This window comes from Liolophura sinensis, chromosome 1 (genome assembly GCF_032854445.1).
Source record: "Liolophura sinensis isolate JHLJ2023 chromosome 1, CUHK_Ljap_v2, whole genome shotgun sequence".
Lineage (NCBI taxonomy): Eukaryota > Metazoa > Mollusca > Polyplacophora > Chitonida > Chitonidae > Liolophura > Liolophura sinensis.
Genome location: NC_088295.1, coordinates 30723498 through 30735793, shown reverse-complemented (window position 1 = coordinate 30735793; position 12296 = coordinate 30723498). Strand labels below are relative to the sequence as shown.

Genomic DNA, 12296 nt, shown 5'->3' with positions numbered 1-12296 from the left:
GATGGTTCAAGGATCGTACTGTATGGTATGTTCAAACAGCTAAACCCAACACAGCCTATCACTATCCATCCTAAATTACAGGTGTAGATTATTAAAATGCATCAGACAAAAGAGATATATGTGGGTAACCGCACTATAGAAAATATTTTTTTCCACACTTTCACAAGTAGCGACAGCTACTATCTAAAAGCAGTTGTGTACAAAATATACACGAGATATGTACGGTACCATATGTTGGCACAAATTAATTGTAATAAATTTGAGCAAGAGCGTTATAATGTGTACAATGCATGTATCATCTTTATGTACCTACACATTTAATGTATACCAAATTGTGAACCTGTGAAAAACACCTTGTTTACATCGCGAGCTACACAACCAGATGCTAACAAAACGGTACACATTTGATTTATTAATTTATTTATTTGTTTGATTGGTGTTTTACGCCGTACTCAAGAATATTTCACTGATACGAGGGCGGCCAGCATTATAGTGGGAGGAACTGGGCAGAGCCGTGGGGGAAACTCACGACCATCCACAGGTTGCTGGAAGACTTCGGTACACATTTGCTTTTTGAGACCAGGATATGATATTGTACATTTCAACAGAAGTATATAGGAATTTTACCACCGAAGGTCTCCAGTCTATGATATCGAACAATGATTTCGCCTTGATAGAGTTTCGTGTGCAATGATATAGAACGTCCTGACCATGCACTTATACATATGTAATTCAAGCACGTATAGATAAATGTACGTCGGACCGTGTGTCCGAGTATAAGTAACTGTACAGCTCTTTCCGCCAGTAGACTTTGGTTAGGTTCTCTGGAAGCAGACACAAACGATCGTTTAGCTGGTTACAAAGTAGGTGGGGTGTCTTCAACATGCAGGCAAAGTCTTTGACAAGGTGGCTACGGTCAACTACGAACAATAGCCATACTCCCTATGTACAGCATGAATTAACTTGGTTAGAGTGTGTGGAACACGCAATGTCTGGCAAAAATTTAGCTCCGTAGTGTCAAATCTTAACAACAGGATATCCATATATTACATATAGTATACATATACCGGTAATGATTAGCGATCGGGTTTAGCTATGTAACAAATTCGCCACATAGGCCTACATGTATATGTGTAGGAACTGTGCCGAAGTGAAGAACAAGAGGTTTGTTAAAATATGGTTGTACATAGAGGAATATATACAGTTCCATCGAATACAATTTCCGTATTGTAAAATGTAGATAAGGTATATTTGATACATACCACGCAAAAATATATTTGTATTTTGGACTGGACCATGGATACAATTGTAACACTATTTTGTCATCAACGCATGCAATGAGGAGCGTTCCTCTCAGCAAGTAGTGGGACGACAAAATGGTTTAGGACGACAGTATTGGCTAGAGCAACAAAATGGATTGCAACGACAAAACAGGTTGCGACAACCAGATGGGTTGCGGTGACGGAAAGCCCAGGGTTAGGACGACAAAATGGGTTGGGACGAAAAAAAATTGTTAAGACGAAAATATACGTTGATGCAGTCCTTTCGTGTGTGTACTGCTTGGCGTATAGTTACATGTCGGTCAATAATGGTTCATAACTTCAATGGTTAATCTTGCGAAAAGTTCCGCGAATTATTCTGGAATATAAATTTACATAGGGGCCTACACGCAGGGGCTAATTAGACAAAGAAGTACAGACAGTCAATTTCACTTTGCAACATAGTTTCTGTATTCTCTTTCCTCATAAATCAAGCCTGACAATATTAACTGATGTAGGGCTGATATATTATTTATCCCGTAATATCTTGTATTTATCGTCTATCTATTTGTCGTGTCCATTATGTAATACTGCCTTGACATACCATTACAACAATTTAGACTGGGGAACACACGTTGAATAGAGAATGGGGGATAACTCTTGTTGGTGTTGGTTTATTGACAGAGGGCGCTGGCGCTGATTTAAGAGACCCTATCTTCCGGCCGGGAAAGACGTCTAATGACAGTTCACTTGTTGCCATTTGTTTATATTTTATAGGTTTGATTGCATGTGAAAATAGATTGCTTAATTAGCTTGTGGAAACTCGTCTGGTCTGTGATTTTTGTGACACTGTCTTGTCTGCATCTAAATATAGCAGGTTGACCATTCAAGAGGTGACACAAACTCATCGCATCACGAGTCACGTTGTTCATCGCTTTAAGTCAACTGCAAATTCTCCGTAATTTTTTGTCAAAAAATTAAAGTCTAGGCCCTCGACTAAGATAAAATATGTCTGGTTTCCTTGACAACTGTCAGTGTAGCAGATGTGATTGCATTGAGCTGGGAGAGAGAAGAAACGCCGTTGCTGCGGTGGCGTCCGGCATTTTGGTGAGTTGCAGAGTGGTATCAAAATTGCCCACACCTAGAATGCGATAGGGTTCATCTGTTTTTTGGGGAGAAGTGGGGTAGGAACGATGGGTGGGTGTACGAGGATGGGGTCATGGGGGTTGCGGAGGGGGGCGGCCGATATATTAACGCTATATTTACAGTGATATCGATATTTAAAGTGTGTTTAGAACCACTGTGCCTGTCTACTATGATGTAGATTTCTTGGTACTAGTCTTTTGCTTCTATTTATTTATTTGATTGGTGTTTTACGCCGTACTCAAGAAAATTTTACTTATACAACGGCCAGCATTATGGTGGGTGAAAACCAGGCAAAGCCTGAGGATCAAAACCCACGACCATCTGCAGTGCTGGCAGACCTTCCCATGTACAGTCGGAGAGGAAGCCCGCATGAGCTAGACTTGAACTCACAGCGACTCATTGGTTGGAGGCTCCTGGATCATTGCGCTGTGCTGGCATGCTGACCCTCATGGCCACAGAGCCCCCTCTTTCATTTTAATCCATTTGAAAGAGTTGTTAAAGCTTGAATATCTGTAACTGTGGAAGTCTTTTCAAGTTGTCTGAATCAAATCAGCAAATACTCTGTGAAGTCTGCAGAGAAAACGAAAATTAGTCAAATGTATGTACAGGTGAGCTGCTGTAGTGGGGCTTAGTTGTGAGAGAATCCCTTGATACATTCAACTTTATGTTTTTCTCTTTTGAAATAAATGAACCAGTGTTGAAATAAGTTGAATCGGCATTACAGGATTCCCGCAACTTCACATAGGTTTGGACGAGACAAGATGGGGGCTTTAGCCATCAAACGGGGCTAAAATGTGTGACTTTACAGTAGTTGCTGAATTGAATGTGCATTTTATATGGCCAGGTGTGTCAGCCCAGGCTGTCAGCCTTTGACAGCTACCGCCAAATCATGCTGTGTTAGTTTGTGAGAGTCCCCACCTTATCTTGCCTGAACCCATATGACTTCCTGAGACTACTGAAATACGGATTCAGGTTATTAAGAGATCTCTGTTAGATCCAAAGTAACCCAATGACAGCCTGGTTGTTTAAAGTCTGTCCATTTAGAAACAGCACTAGCTTTGTATGTTCAAGTAACAGTTGAACTTTTATTCAGTGGAATGTTAACTTTAGTTGTGGTTGAAAATTTTGTTTGGCCCAGGTTTACCCCAAACCAACATCAGAGCTACATGTAGTTCGAGTTCACTGACTGTTGGTTGAGGAATATTTGGATACCCCATATTCTTGGCTGTTCAAACTACAGTCCGGCAAGAATTATTGGTCATATCGTGGGGAACAGGTGGCAGCCCAAATAAGCACTTCACTTCCCTCCAGTTGGTCAAATCCAGATGCTAACATGTCCCCTTCCCATGGTCACACACACTTTTTTTACACTAATCCAGTATAGCATCATTTTTAAGCATAAAGCATTCAGGCCATGTGGTATCATTGTGTTTTTAAGAGGACCACCATGTATTTAAAGGAGTAGACAGATGGAGGCTGTGTTTAAATTACTGACCTCTGTACAGCCTAGAGGCGTTTTCTTGGTAATACAATACTCTATTGCATACCATTACAAAATTCTGTTCAGAGATGGGAAGGGGAGATGTTATGATGTGGATTTGACCAGCTACAGTCTCGTGTCTATTCATTGTGGGCTCTTTTTGGCTTTGTTCTCACAGATACATGATAATCAAGCATTATTTAAGTGAAGTAACTTAAATCCATAATGAAATAATCCAATTAGGTAAATAACAGTGTACATCAAACAGCTGTACAATTTTTAGTAAATGGTTTGAAATGTGCAGATTATTAGCACAATTATGGGCATTTGAAAAGCTAAGATCAGCTCCTACTGTCTTGGAGATAGATGGTCTGAATGGAAAAACTTAAGAATTATATGGACAGTGTGTAAATGATCTTTACCAGAGGGTATGAAGTAGCAATCTGATCAGAAACCATATGAAAGTTAAATGCATTCTTTATCTACCATGCTAATAATCTGCATATGATAAATGCTTTGATAAAATATCTGTCATCTGTTGGAGTGTACATAAAGTCTGAAATGATGTCTCTAAAATAAAAGGCAACATAGAACTTAAAACTTTTTTTTTATTAAAAAATTCCATAAAAGCAATTTTTTTCTAAGATGAGACCATATTTTCCTGGAGATTTTCACTTTATTTTGTCCACCTAACAATCCATTACAGCTTTAATACTAGAATGAAACCAACAGACTTTGCCACATTTTATATGTTCTCTTTAAAGTAAGGACAAATAAATTTGCAATATATGTTGGCATTGAACTGCTGCAAGACTTCACCATGTACATGAACAAAAAGTATCACTGATATTTTTTTTTCAGTGAAAAATTGTTATTGTGATATCAATCTGAAAATTTTTAATAGGAGTTTGCGTGCACTGAACTTCTTGCACATGCAGCTATGAACATGAGAACTGGTATGTTTGTATTTCAGTTTTTCACAGGGTGGTGGCTTGTCATAGATGCTGCTACAATGTATCAGAACCAGGCAGATTTCAACCATGCCTATCATACCTGTGGTGTTATAGCCACGCTGGCATTTTTCATGTAAGTATTTGTACCTACTCATTTTGTTTAATCAAGGATGGACAGTCTGAATTACAGGACAAAACGAACTGGAAATGTGCAACTTTTAACTATGCCAACGAAATGGCAACAGCTTTTTACATTAGTTCATCAGCCACGTTTCCTGCTCATGAAATGTTGGGTATACTGAAATGAAAAAGTGTACATATGCAATTAAAAATCCCAAAGAAAATAGCTTTTGGCTTTTTGTGGAGGAGACATGGATTTAATGATGAAAAATATAACGACAAAGGCAGTTTCCCATAGATATACATGAACCATTTGTGTGTACTCTCTGTGGAAAGACTGTTTTCTACCTCACAGCATGTATTATAATGGGGCTTTCTGAACACAATCTTTTTAGCGAGCATGATTTGAACATCGCAAACTTCTAGTTATTTATGGGCTTGTGTTTTTATATGCTGGAAGGGAGACAACTTATACGTGGCTTCTTAAATGCATTATCCCCCCTGGTAAAACTTGAATGAGTTATTGGAGAAGATGGTTACCACATATTAGGTTAGAGATCAAGTGAAAAAAAAAACCCTGTATTTAACATTGTACAGCTTGCAGTTCAGTAGGTATATTTAGCATTTTCTTCATTTTCAAACTCTGAAGGACCCACCGGTTTGACAGTACATACATGTATGTCCTTTGTTCTATTCTGTGAGACCTAATATAGTATATGACCCAGTGCAGACTTTACATGGAAGTAGATGTTTTGTTAGGCTTGAAAAGCTTTAATCTTTAATCAAAAGTTTAATTTTTAACTTTTAATTCAGTTGATTTTTCCTCCTTTACAGAATTTTTGATTTAAGTGGATTTGTATTATGAACTTGTTCATAAGCCTAAATTGTTGAGGTATAGACTTGTTATTGTGATACAAATAAAATTTGTTTTTTTTTGTGTGGATTGCTCAATTTATTGTCTGTGGCTATAATTCATTGTTTCCGTTTTGCGTCTGGTAAACCGACCCATTCTCCTGGAAAAGCTACCGAAAATTTCCCCTCAGACATGAAAAAAAAAAGGTGAAATACAGAAAAGTCTTTTCAATCATCAGTGGAATTGTTGAATCCTTTTACAGATATGTTGACAGTAATAAATAGTTACAGCACCAAACAAACCAATCTCCACACTCACCAAATCCTTGTGTATCTGCTACCACTCGTTCCTGTATCTCATCAAAATTTCTATTTTTAGTATCGATGTGTCAAAGACCGATGACCTAATGCACGTGGGGATAGTGCATGCAGCATTAATTGCCCAACGTTTTCCAGCATAGTATCTAGAATGCATAGGCCTATAGTAGCTTGAAAATCAGGTCTAAAGATGGCGTACCTGACTGACCTCTTCGTACGCCAATAATTTTGGGAAAATGCTTTTAAAAGTGACAAGAAATCAACTTTTGATGTGCGAGTTGATGGCCATGATAGCACAGTTGGTAGAGCGTCCGCTTTGGGGGCAGGAGATCCAGAGTCAATCCTGGTTCAGGTCACACCTGAAACCTTGAAAAATAGGAAGTTGAAGCTTCCTCGCTTGGCGTTCAGCATTAAAGGGAAATTCAACAGTTGGTTGACCTGTATCAGTATAATGGCTCAAGTGTGACAACTTACTTGTCTTCGGTAAGTCGTCTCAGTGAAGCAGCACTAGATAACACAGGGGTGGAAATCCGTCCTGCAACAGCGAGGCACATTACATGCACTCTAAGGACTCTGTAGTTGTCATATGACTGAAAAATTGTTATATATGACGTTAAACCTGAAGCACTCACTCAATCACAAATGTCAAAGCGAGATATCATGGAATTGCCCCTCATATACACCACAGAGTAAGATGAACATTGTCCACAAGACAGCAAAGCCTTCACGTAAGTTTTGGCATGTATTTTTGTTCTGCCGAGTTGCTCATCGGAAGGCTCTAATACAACACAGGAATTTTACTCTGAACATCATGAATTACACCTTATCAAAAGACTCAAAAGTTAAAAAACTGAAGGAGGAATACTACCCTCTCGCACTCTCCCCACCCCCTACCACCAACCCTCATTTTCAAATTTATTTTCTGGCAGAAACCCTGCTATTGTACATGAATGACACAGATATATTCATTGAAGTAAAGGGTAAGCCAAGTACATTTGAAAAGACTTATGTCTTACTATGCAAAGTTAAACTTTCTGTCTTTGCATTTATGCTAAGATTTAGTTTAAAAAAAAGGTTGAAAATTGATTTTTTTTCTCCTTTTGGCTTTTACTCTTTACATAAAATGATTTTAAAATGTACATTGAGAGGATTCAGAAGAAAATTTCAGTTTTTAAATATTGGTCAAATTTAAAATTGTGTGATACACTGGGCAATATTGCACTTTAGCTCCACTTAAAGCATATGAGCCTCTATATTGATAGTCTTAGAAAATGGGTCTAATTGTTCTGTTCATTTCACCACATAGGATAAACTCGGTGTCTAATGGGCAGATTCGAGGAGAGAGTTACACCACAGGCTGTATGGGACAAACAGGTATGAATAATACATCAGGTGGAGCCCTTGCTGGTCAAACAGTGAAGGGGTTCCCCTAGAAAAAAACTAGCCTGTAACTGTCAAACCAGCATCAGACAGTAAACGCTGGTTCAACTGGGGCTTTAAGTTGAAGCCACTGCACCTTCAGGTCCCCGTGACAAGGTGCAGTGGATTCCTTGGGGCTTGTATGGCTATCACATAAATTAAAGATATTAGAATACAGTGTTGCACTCAGTCCAATAAATAAATACATAATTTTACACAAACATTTCATTGATAGATTTCATTTCATTGATACAACAGTTTCCACCAAACATGGCAGTAACAACAACAGATCATTGTCATTTGATTAAATCATTACCTACCATTTTCAAGTCGCGTTTTCACTTTCACAGAAAATAGTACCTTTCTCTCACAGGCTTTCATTTGCTAAGAACGCCATGACTTGTTCTTGGATTTTGTAACTTCATCATGTGAAAGGGGTCCTGGTTCATTCATCCAATCATCAACAATGTTACAATAACTGAAACACTCTTTAACCACGAAGGGGACTCATATAATGTCACAACGTTCTAAAACAAAAACGGATAAACAATGGACATTTTCTGTGCAGCATTACATTGAATAATTGTGAAGATTTGTATTAAAACTACTTAGTGAAGTATTTGCAGAAACATTTAAGGTTCTTTTTTTTTAGTGAATTACAACACATATTTTATCATATAGTTTTCAGTGATTCTTCTAATGACCTTTACTTCATTAGTTTATTCCTTTTGTTTTCTTCTGTTCCCCTTGTGTGATGGAAATATGCGTGAATATATCAAGCTGATATTAACTAATGCTTATCTATAATGTATGTCGAGTAGTGGAATGAATAAAACAGTATTGTGTACAGTTAAACCATTGAAGAAATCTAACCCGTGTTATAACTGCATTTCTTCTCTGCCCAGGTGCTAGAATCTGGTTGTTCCTGGGCTTCCTCCTGGGGTTTGGAGCTCTGATTGCTGCATCCTGGATCCTCTTCGGCTTCTATGTCGTTCCTCCAAGTAAGGTTCCATAGTTTTCTACTCTTAACCTGACCTGTGTTGATCAGTTGATGTTTTGAGTAAATGAACAATAAATTTTTTTCCCCCTCAAAATTCAAAATTCTTGGAGTATAATGAACATTTGTGTGTGATAGTCGGCTTGGGGGCAGTGGTTTTGAAAGTTACTATGAATGTTGTAATAACAAATAAACACAATTCTATCCATTGATTCAAATTAGCTGAATTTAATTTGCATTTCTCTTTCCAAAAGCTTCAGAAAACTTGTGGAATACCCCCTATTTCTTCTAAATTTTGGGACACTTGATCTGCTCATTTTAGCCAATATATATGTAATTCTAACAAAAATATTGAATTTCTTTTTTCTCACATGTTTGGACCATCTAATGAACAACATACTCATATCTTTACTTTTCCAAAAGGCTGGTAAAGAAATGTAGTATTCTACTTTCAACAGTACTAATATTCGTCCAAAATTTTAGAAGTATTAGGGTAAGCATGGGAAGGCAATGTAATTACCATATGTGCTCTAAAATTGCACAACAAAGTGCATTTCTGGAGGAAAATAACCTTCATGAAAACACTGCTTTTAGTGCTGAAACTTGCATATATTCAGCTAGATGTGCAACCTTCCAAACAAACCTCCAAACATCAATTTAAGATCAGTTCAGTTCTCAATATCAAGAAAGCTGACTTGAGTAGAAGTTCTTGGAGTCATGTTATATTGAATGAATGAATGAATGAATGATTATGGCTTAACGCCACATTGTCAATATCTCAGCCATATCGTGGTGAGAACAAGTTGAAAATATGTTAAATTGAGAAACTTGCTGTGTCTGATTTGCTTGATTTGTCACTAGCTCAGAGTTTAAAGAGCAGATACATTTCTTTGCTTTTCAGATCCCCCTCCCCAGTGGCCAGGTATTGCTGTTTTTCTTCAGAATGCTCTCATTTTCTTCAGGTAAATCACACATGGTTAAAAAGCTTGTCTTTCAATTTCTAATACACACATCTTACATAAATTTTTATTTAGGATCATTTGCTTTGCGCCAATATTTCATAATGATACATGTACTTGAGTTTGCTCCGTCCATTAAATGTGGAAGATTAAGTCAACTACAGAGGCTTGTGATTCACTTCAGGCACTGCAGTAAAACTAACTAATTAAGTGAAGATAGTTGTTTGCTAAAGGTTCTTTGAGGTGCACACACTTATGCCGAATAGAATCAATGAATAGAATCAATGTGACACTGTTAAGTTGGATTTGATATGCAGTTAATATTCAGTATAATATTGAAGACAAGGCAGTATTGACAATTTTTAGATGACACCACATTCTACTGAACACATGCATAATGTCTATTGAACCATTTTTATTTCTTGTAATAACTTTTATTATAACTATACTAATATCTGATGTCAACATCATGCTCTGATATGTATTTACAACAAAATATGGCTGACTTGTCTTTCAGTGCCCTGGTATTTAAGTTTGGTAGAACAGAAGATCTATGGGGTTGATGTGGAAAGCCTGGACTGCCATAGGAAACCAAAATCTTCTCAAGAAACCCGCCTTGTACATTATTCCCCTATTTTATTTTTGAAATGTACATAACATTTAAAAGATGCTGGAAATGTAATCCTGTGTTTTAACATGAACTAAATGTTTTTGTAGAATACTTTTTTGTACGTTTATGTGCTTTTGTATGCTCAATGTTTGGTTGTAAAATAGCTTTCAATCCCATTACTAAATATATCTCACTTGGAGAAGCGCTGTTGTAATAAATGTGTTGAACAACTTCCAACTCTTAGCCGATGTTTTTCAAAACTTGTTTTTGTACGCATTTTGCACTTGAATGTGGAATACTTACCATTGACATTCAGTGTTCACATCTTCGCTCTACTTCATGTAGCCATCAAAACCGTCTCTCTTCCATACAGCAGACTTCAAGGTCGGCCATCCATCCTAAAACATGTTCGTCTCTACTGCCTTCTTTGTGCGGACAGCTGGGGCCCATTTAATTTCAGATTCGAACTGCATTATCTGTATTTGTGGTCAGATCGATGTGCATACACAGCTAATCTTGCAAAATTGATGTTTTTTTTTTTTTTCTTTTTTTTTTTTTTATGAATTTTTTTTTATGAAATAATTTTGGCACTGAGACTGCCTGGATGAAAAGAGCCCAGGGTTTGGTATTTTGTGTTTGTGTAAAGATTTTAATGTTGAAAAACAAGCTAGTTGGATTTCTTCTTGTAAAACGAGTGCAGATTGAATAAACAAACTGGCGTAATGCTTTGCAAACGCATTAAGGCCTTTTCAATGGTAGGGATATTGATTGTTGGTCAAATTTGTGCCGGTCATAGATACTGAAATATGATGCACCCATGGGAAAGCCCCTTGAGACTCCTATGTTGTAACAGCTGTATATGCTTAGATTGACCCTTAATTTGTCTGTTTGAAATATTATAGTTTAGGCCTACTTCCTTGTAGACATTCGTTTCATAAGAACTCTTGTAGACGGATTACTATAACTAAAAGCAACTGTGAAGTAAGAATTGCTTGTTTTGCTTTTATATTTCTAAATTTGGCCCAGTTATCGGACGATTGATGTCTGATGTTTTGTTATGTTTCTCCACATTTCTTGGGCAGTTATTTATTACCAACGTGCACTGATGTACCTTAATAACTGGTGACCGAGGACGAAAACATGGAGCGAAATGTTGCGTTTAAAATATAATCTAAACTTCTAAAATGCAACATATAGATTTGCGATGATTTTCTTCCAACGTGGTTAAATTCAGATCCTATGGGAAGAATCTCTTTTTTTCCACCTGTAATTACAAGAGGACCTATGGCCGCACTTTCTACCAGTCTTACAAGAGTCAGGCCTGTAGCAGTCGCAACTGATTTGTCGCTAACTCGATCTGATAAAAGACACACCTTTTCACTCGACCTTTGTTTTTCCGATCAGTGTTTTGTATATATGGGCCATTACAGTATTAACAAATCTCTTGTCCACACTATTGCTTCCTGCACGTCACATGCTGCCTTGGAGATTACATATAACAAATACAAAATTATCTTCAATAGTCCCAATCGTGGTGATGGAATAAGATCATAGCATCCGAACTTAGTTCATCTGGCTTTGCAGTTCAAAGTCAAAAATTACGTAAGAAATCAGATAGACGTTGGTAATTTATAAGCGTATACGTGTAGATCACACCGCGGCGAGTGAAAAAAATACGTTATCCTATAACTTGGGTCCCTTTCAATGTCTAAATGTAAAAAGCTAGAGCTTTTTCAAATAGTTTTCTATTTGCGTGGGTCCATATACTTACGCTAAAAAGCCGCGAAACGGTAATCATGTTTTCATGATTTCTTCCTGCACGAAGTTTTGTTGGTCTTTACCCCTGAAATGAAATGTTTAAACTGGGATTGGATATCCGCAGCTAGCCTTTTTCTTTAGAGAAGTGAACAATTAAATAAGTGCGTAATCATACTAATGTTCACGATAAGCAATGGAATAGACCCCTAACTGAATTTTGAATCTATGAGCTATGCCAGGTATTTATTTATCCTGTGCGTTGCTCAGATATCTTCATAAGCATAAACGGTTCTTCACCCCGAAACTACTGTGAGGCATATCACAAAGTTGTATTCACCTTACGTTCCATGGATGAAAGCGATGATAAGAACGGTGGCTTGTAATTGCATGTCATTGTTCCCTTCTCTACTCGGTGTCTATTCAGC

At 37.4% G+C, this 12296-nt stretch overlaps 1 protein-coding gene across 1 annotated transcript; it reads left to right on the top strand.

The window, feature by feature from the left end:
* The first annotated feature begins 1976 nt into the window (after positions 1–1976).
* On the top strand, positions 1977–11139 carry LOC135481867 (transmembrane protein 50A-like). Its single transcript, XM_064761615.1, has 6 exons — positions 1977–2366; positions 4859–4971; positions 7435–7502; positions 8453–8548; positions 9446–9506; positions 10021–11139. The coding sequence occupies exons 1-6, from the start codon at positions 2268–2270 to the stop codon at positions 10064–10066; spliced, it is 483 nt and encodes a 160-aa protein (XP_064617685.1). The 5' UTR covers positions 1977–2267; the 3' UTR covers positions 10067–11139.
* Positions 11140–12296: the final 1157 nt, after the last annotated feature.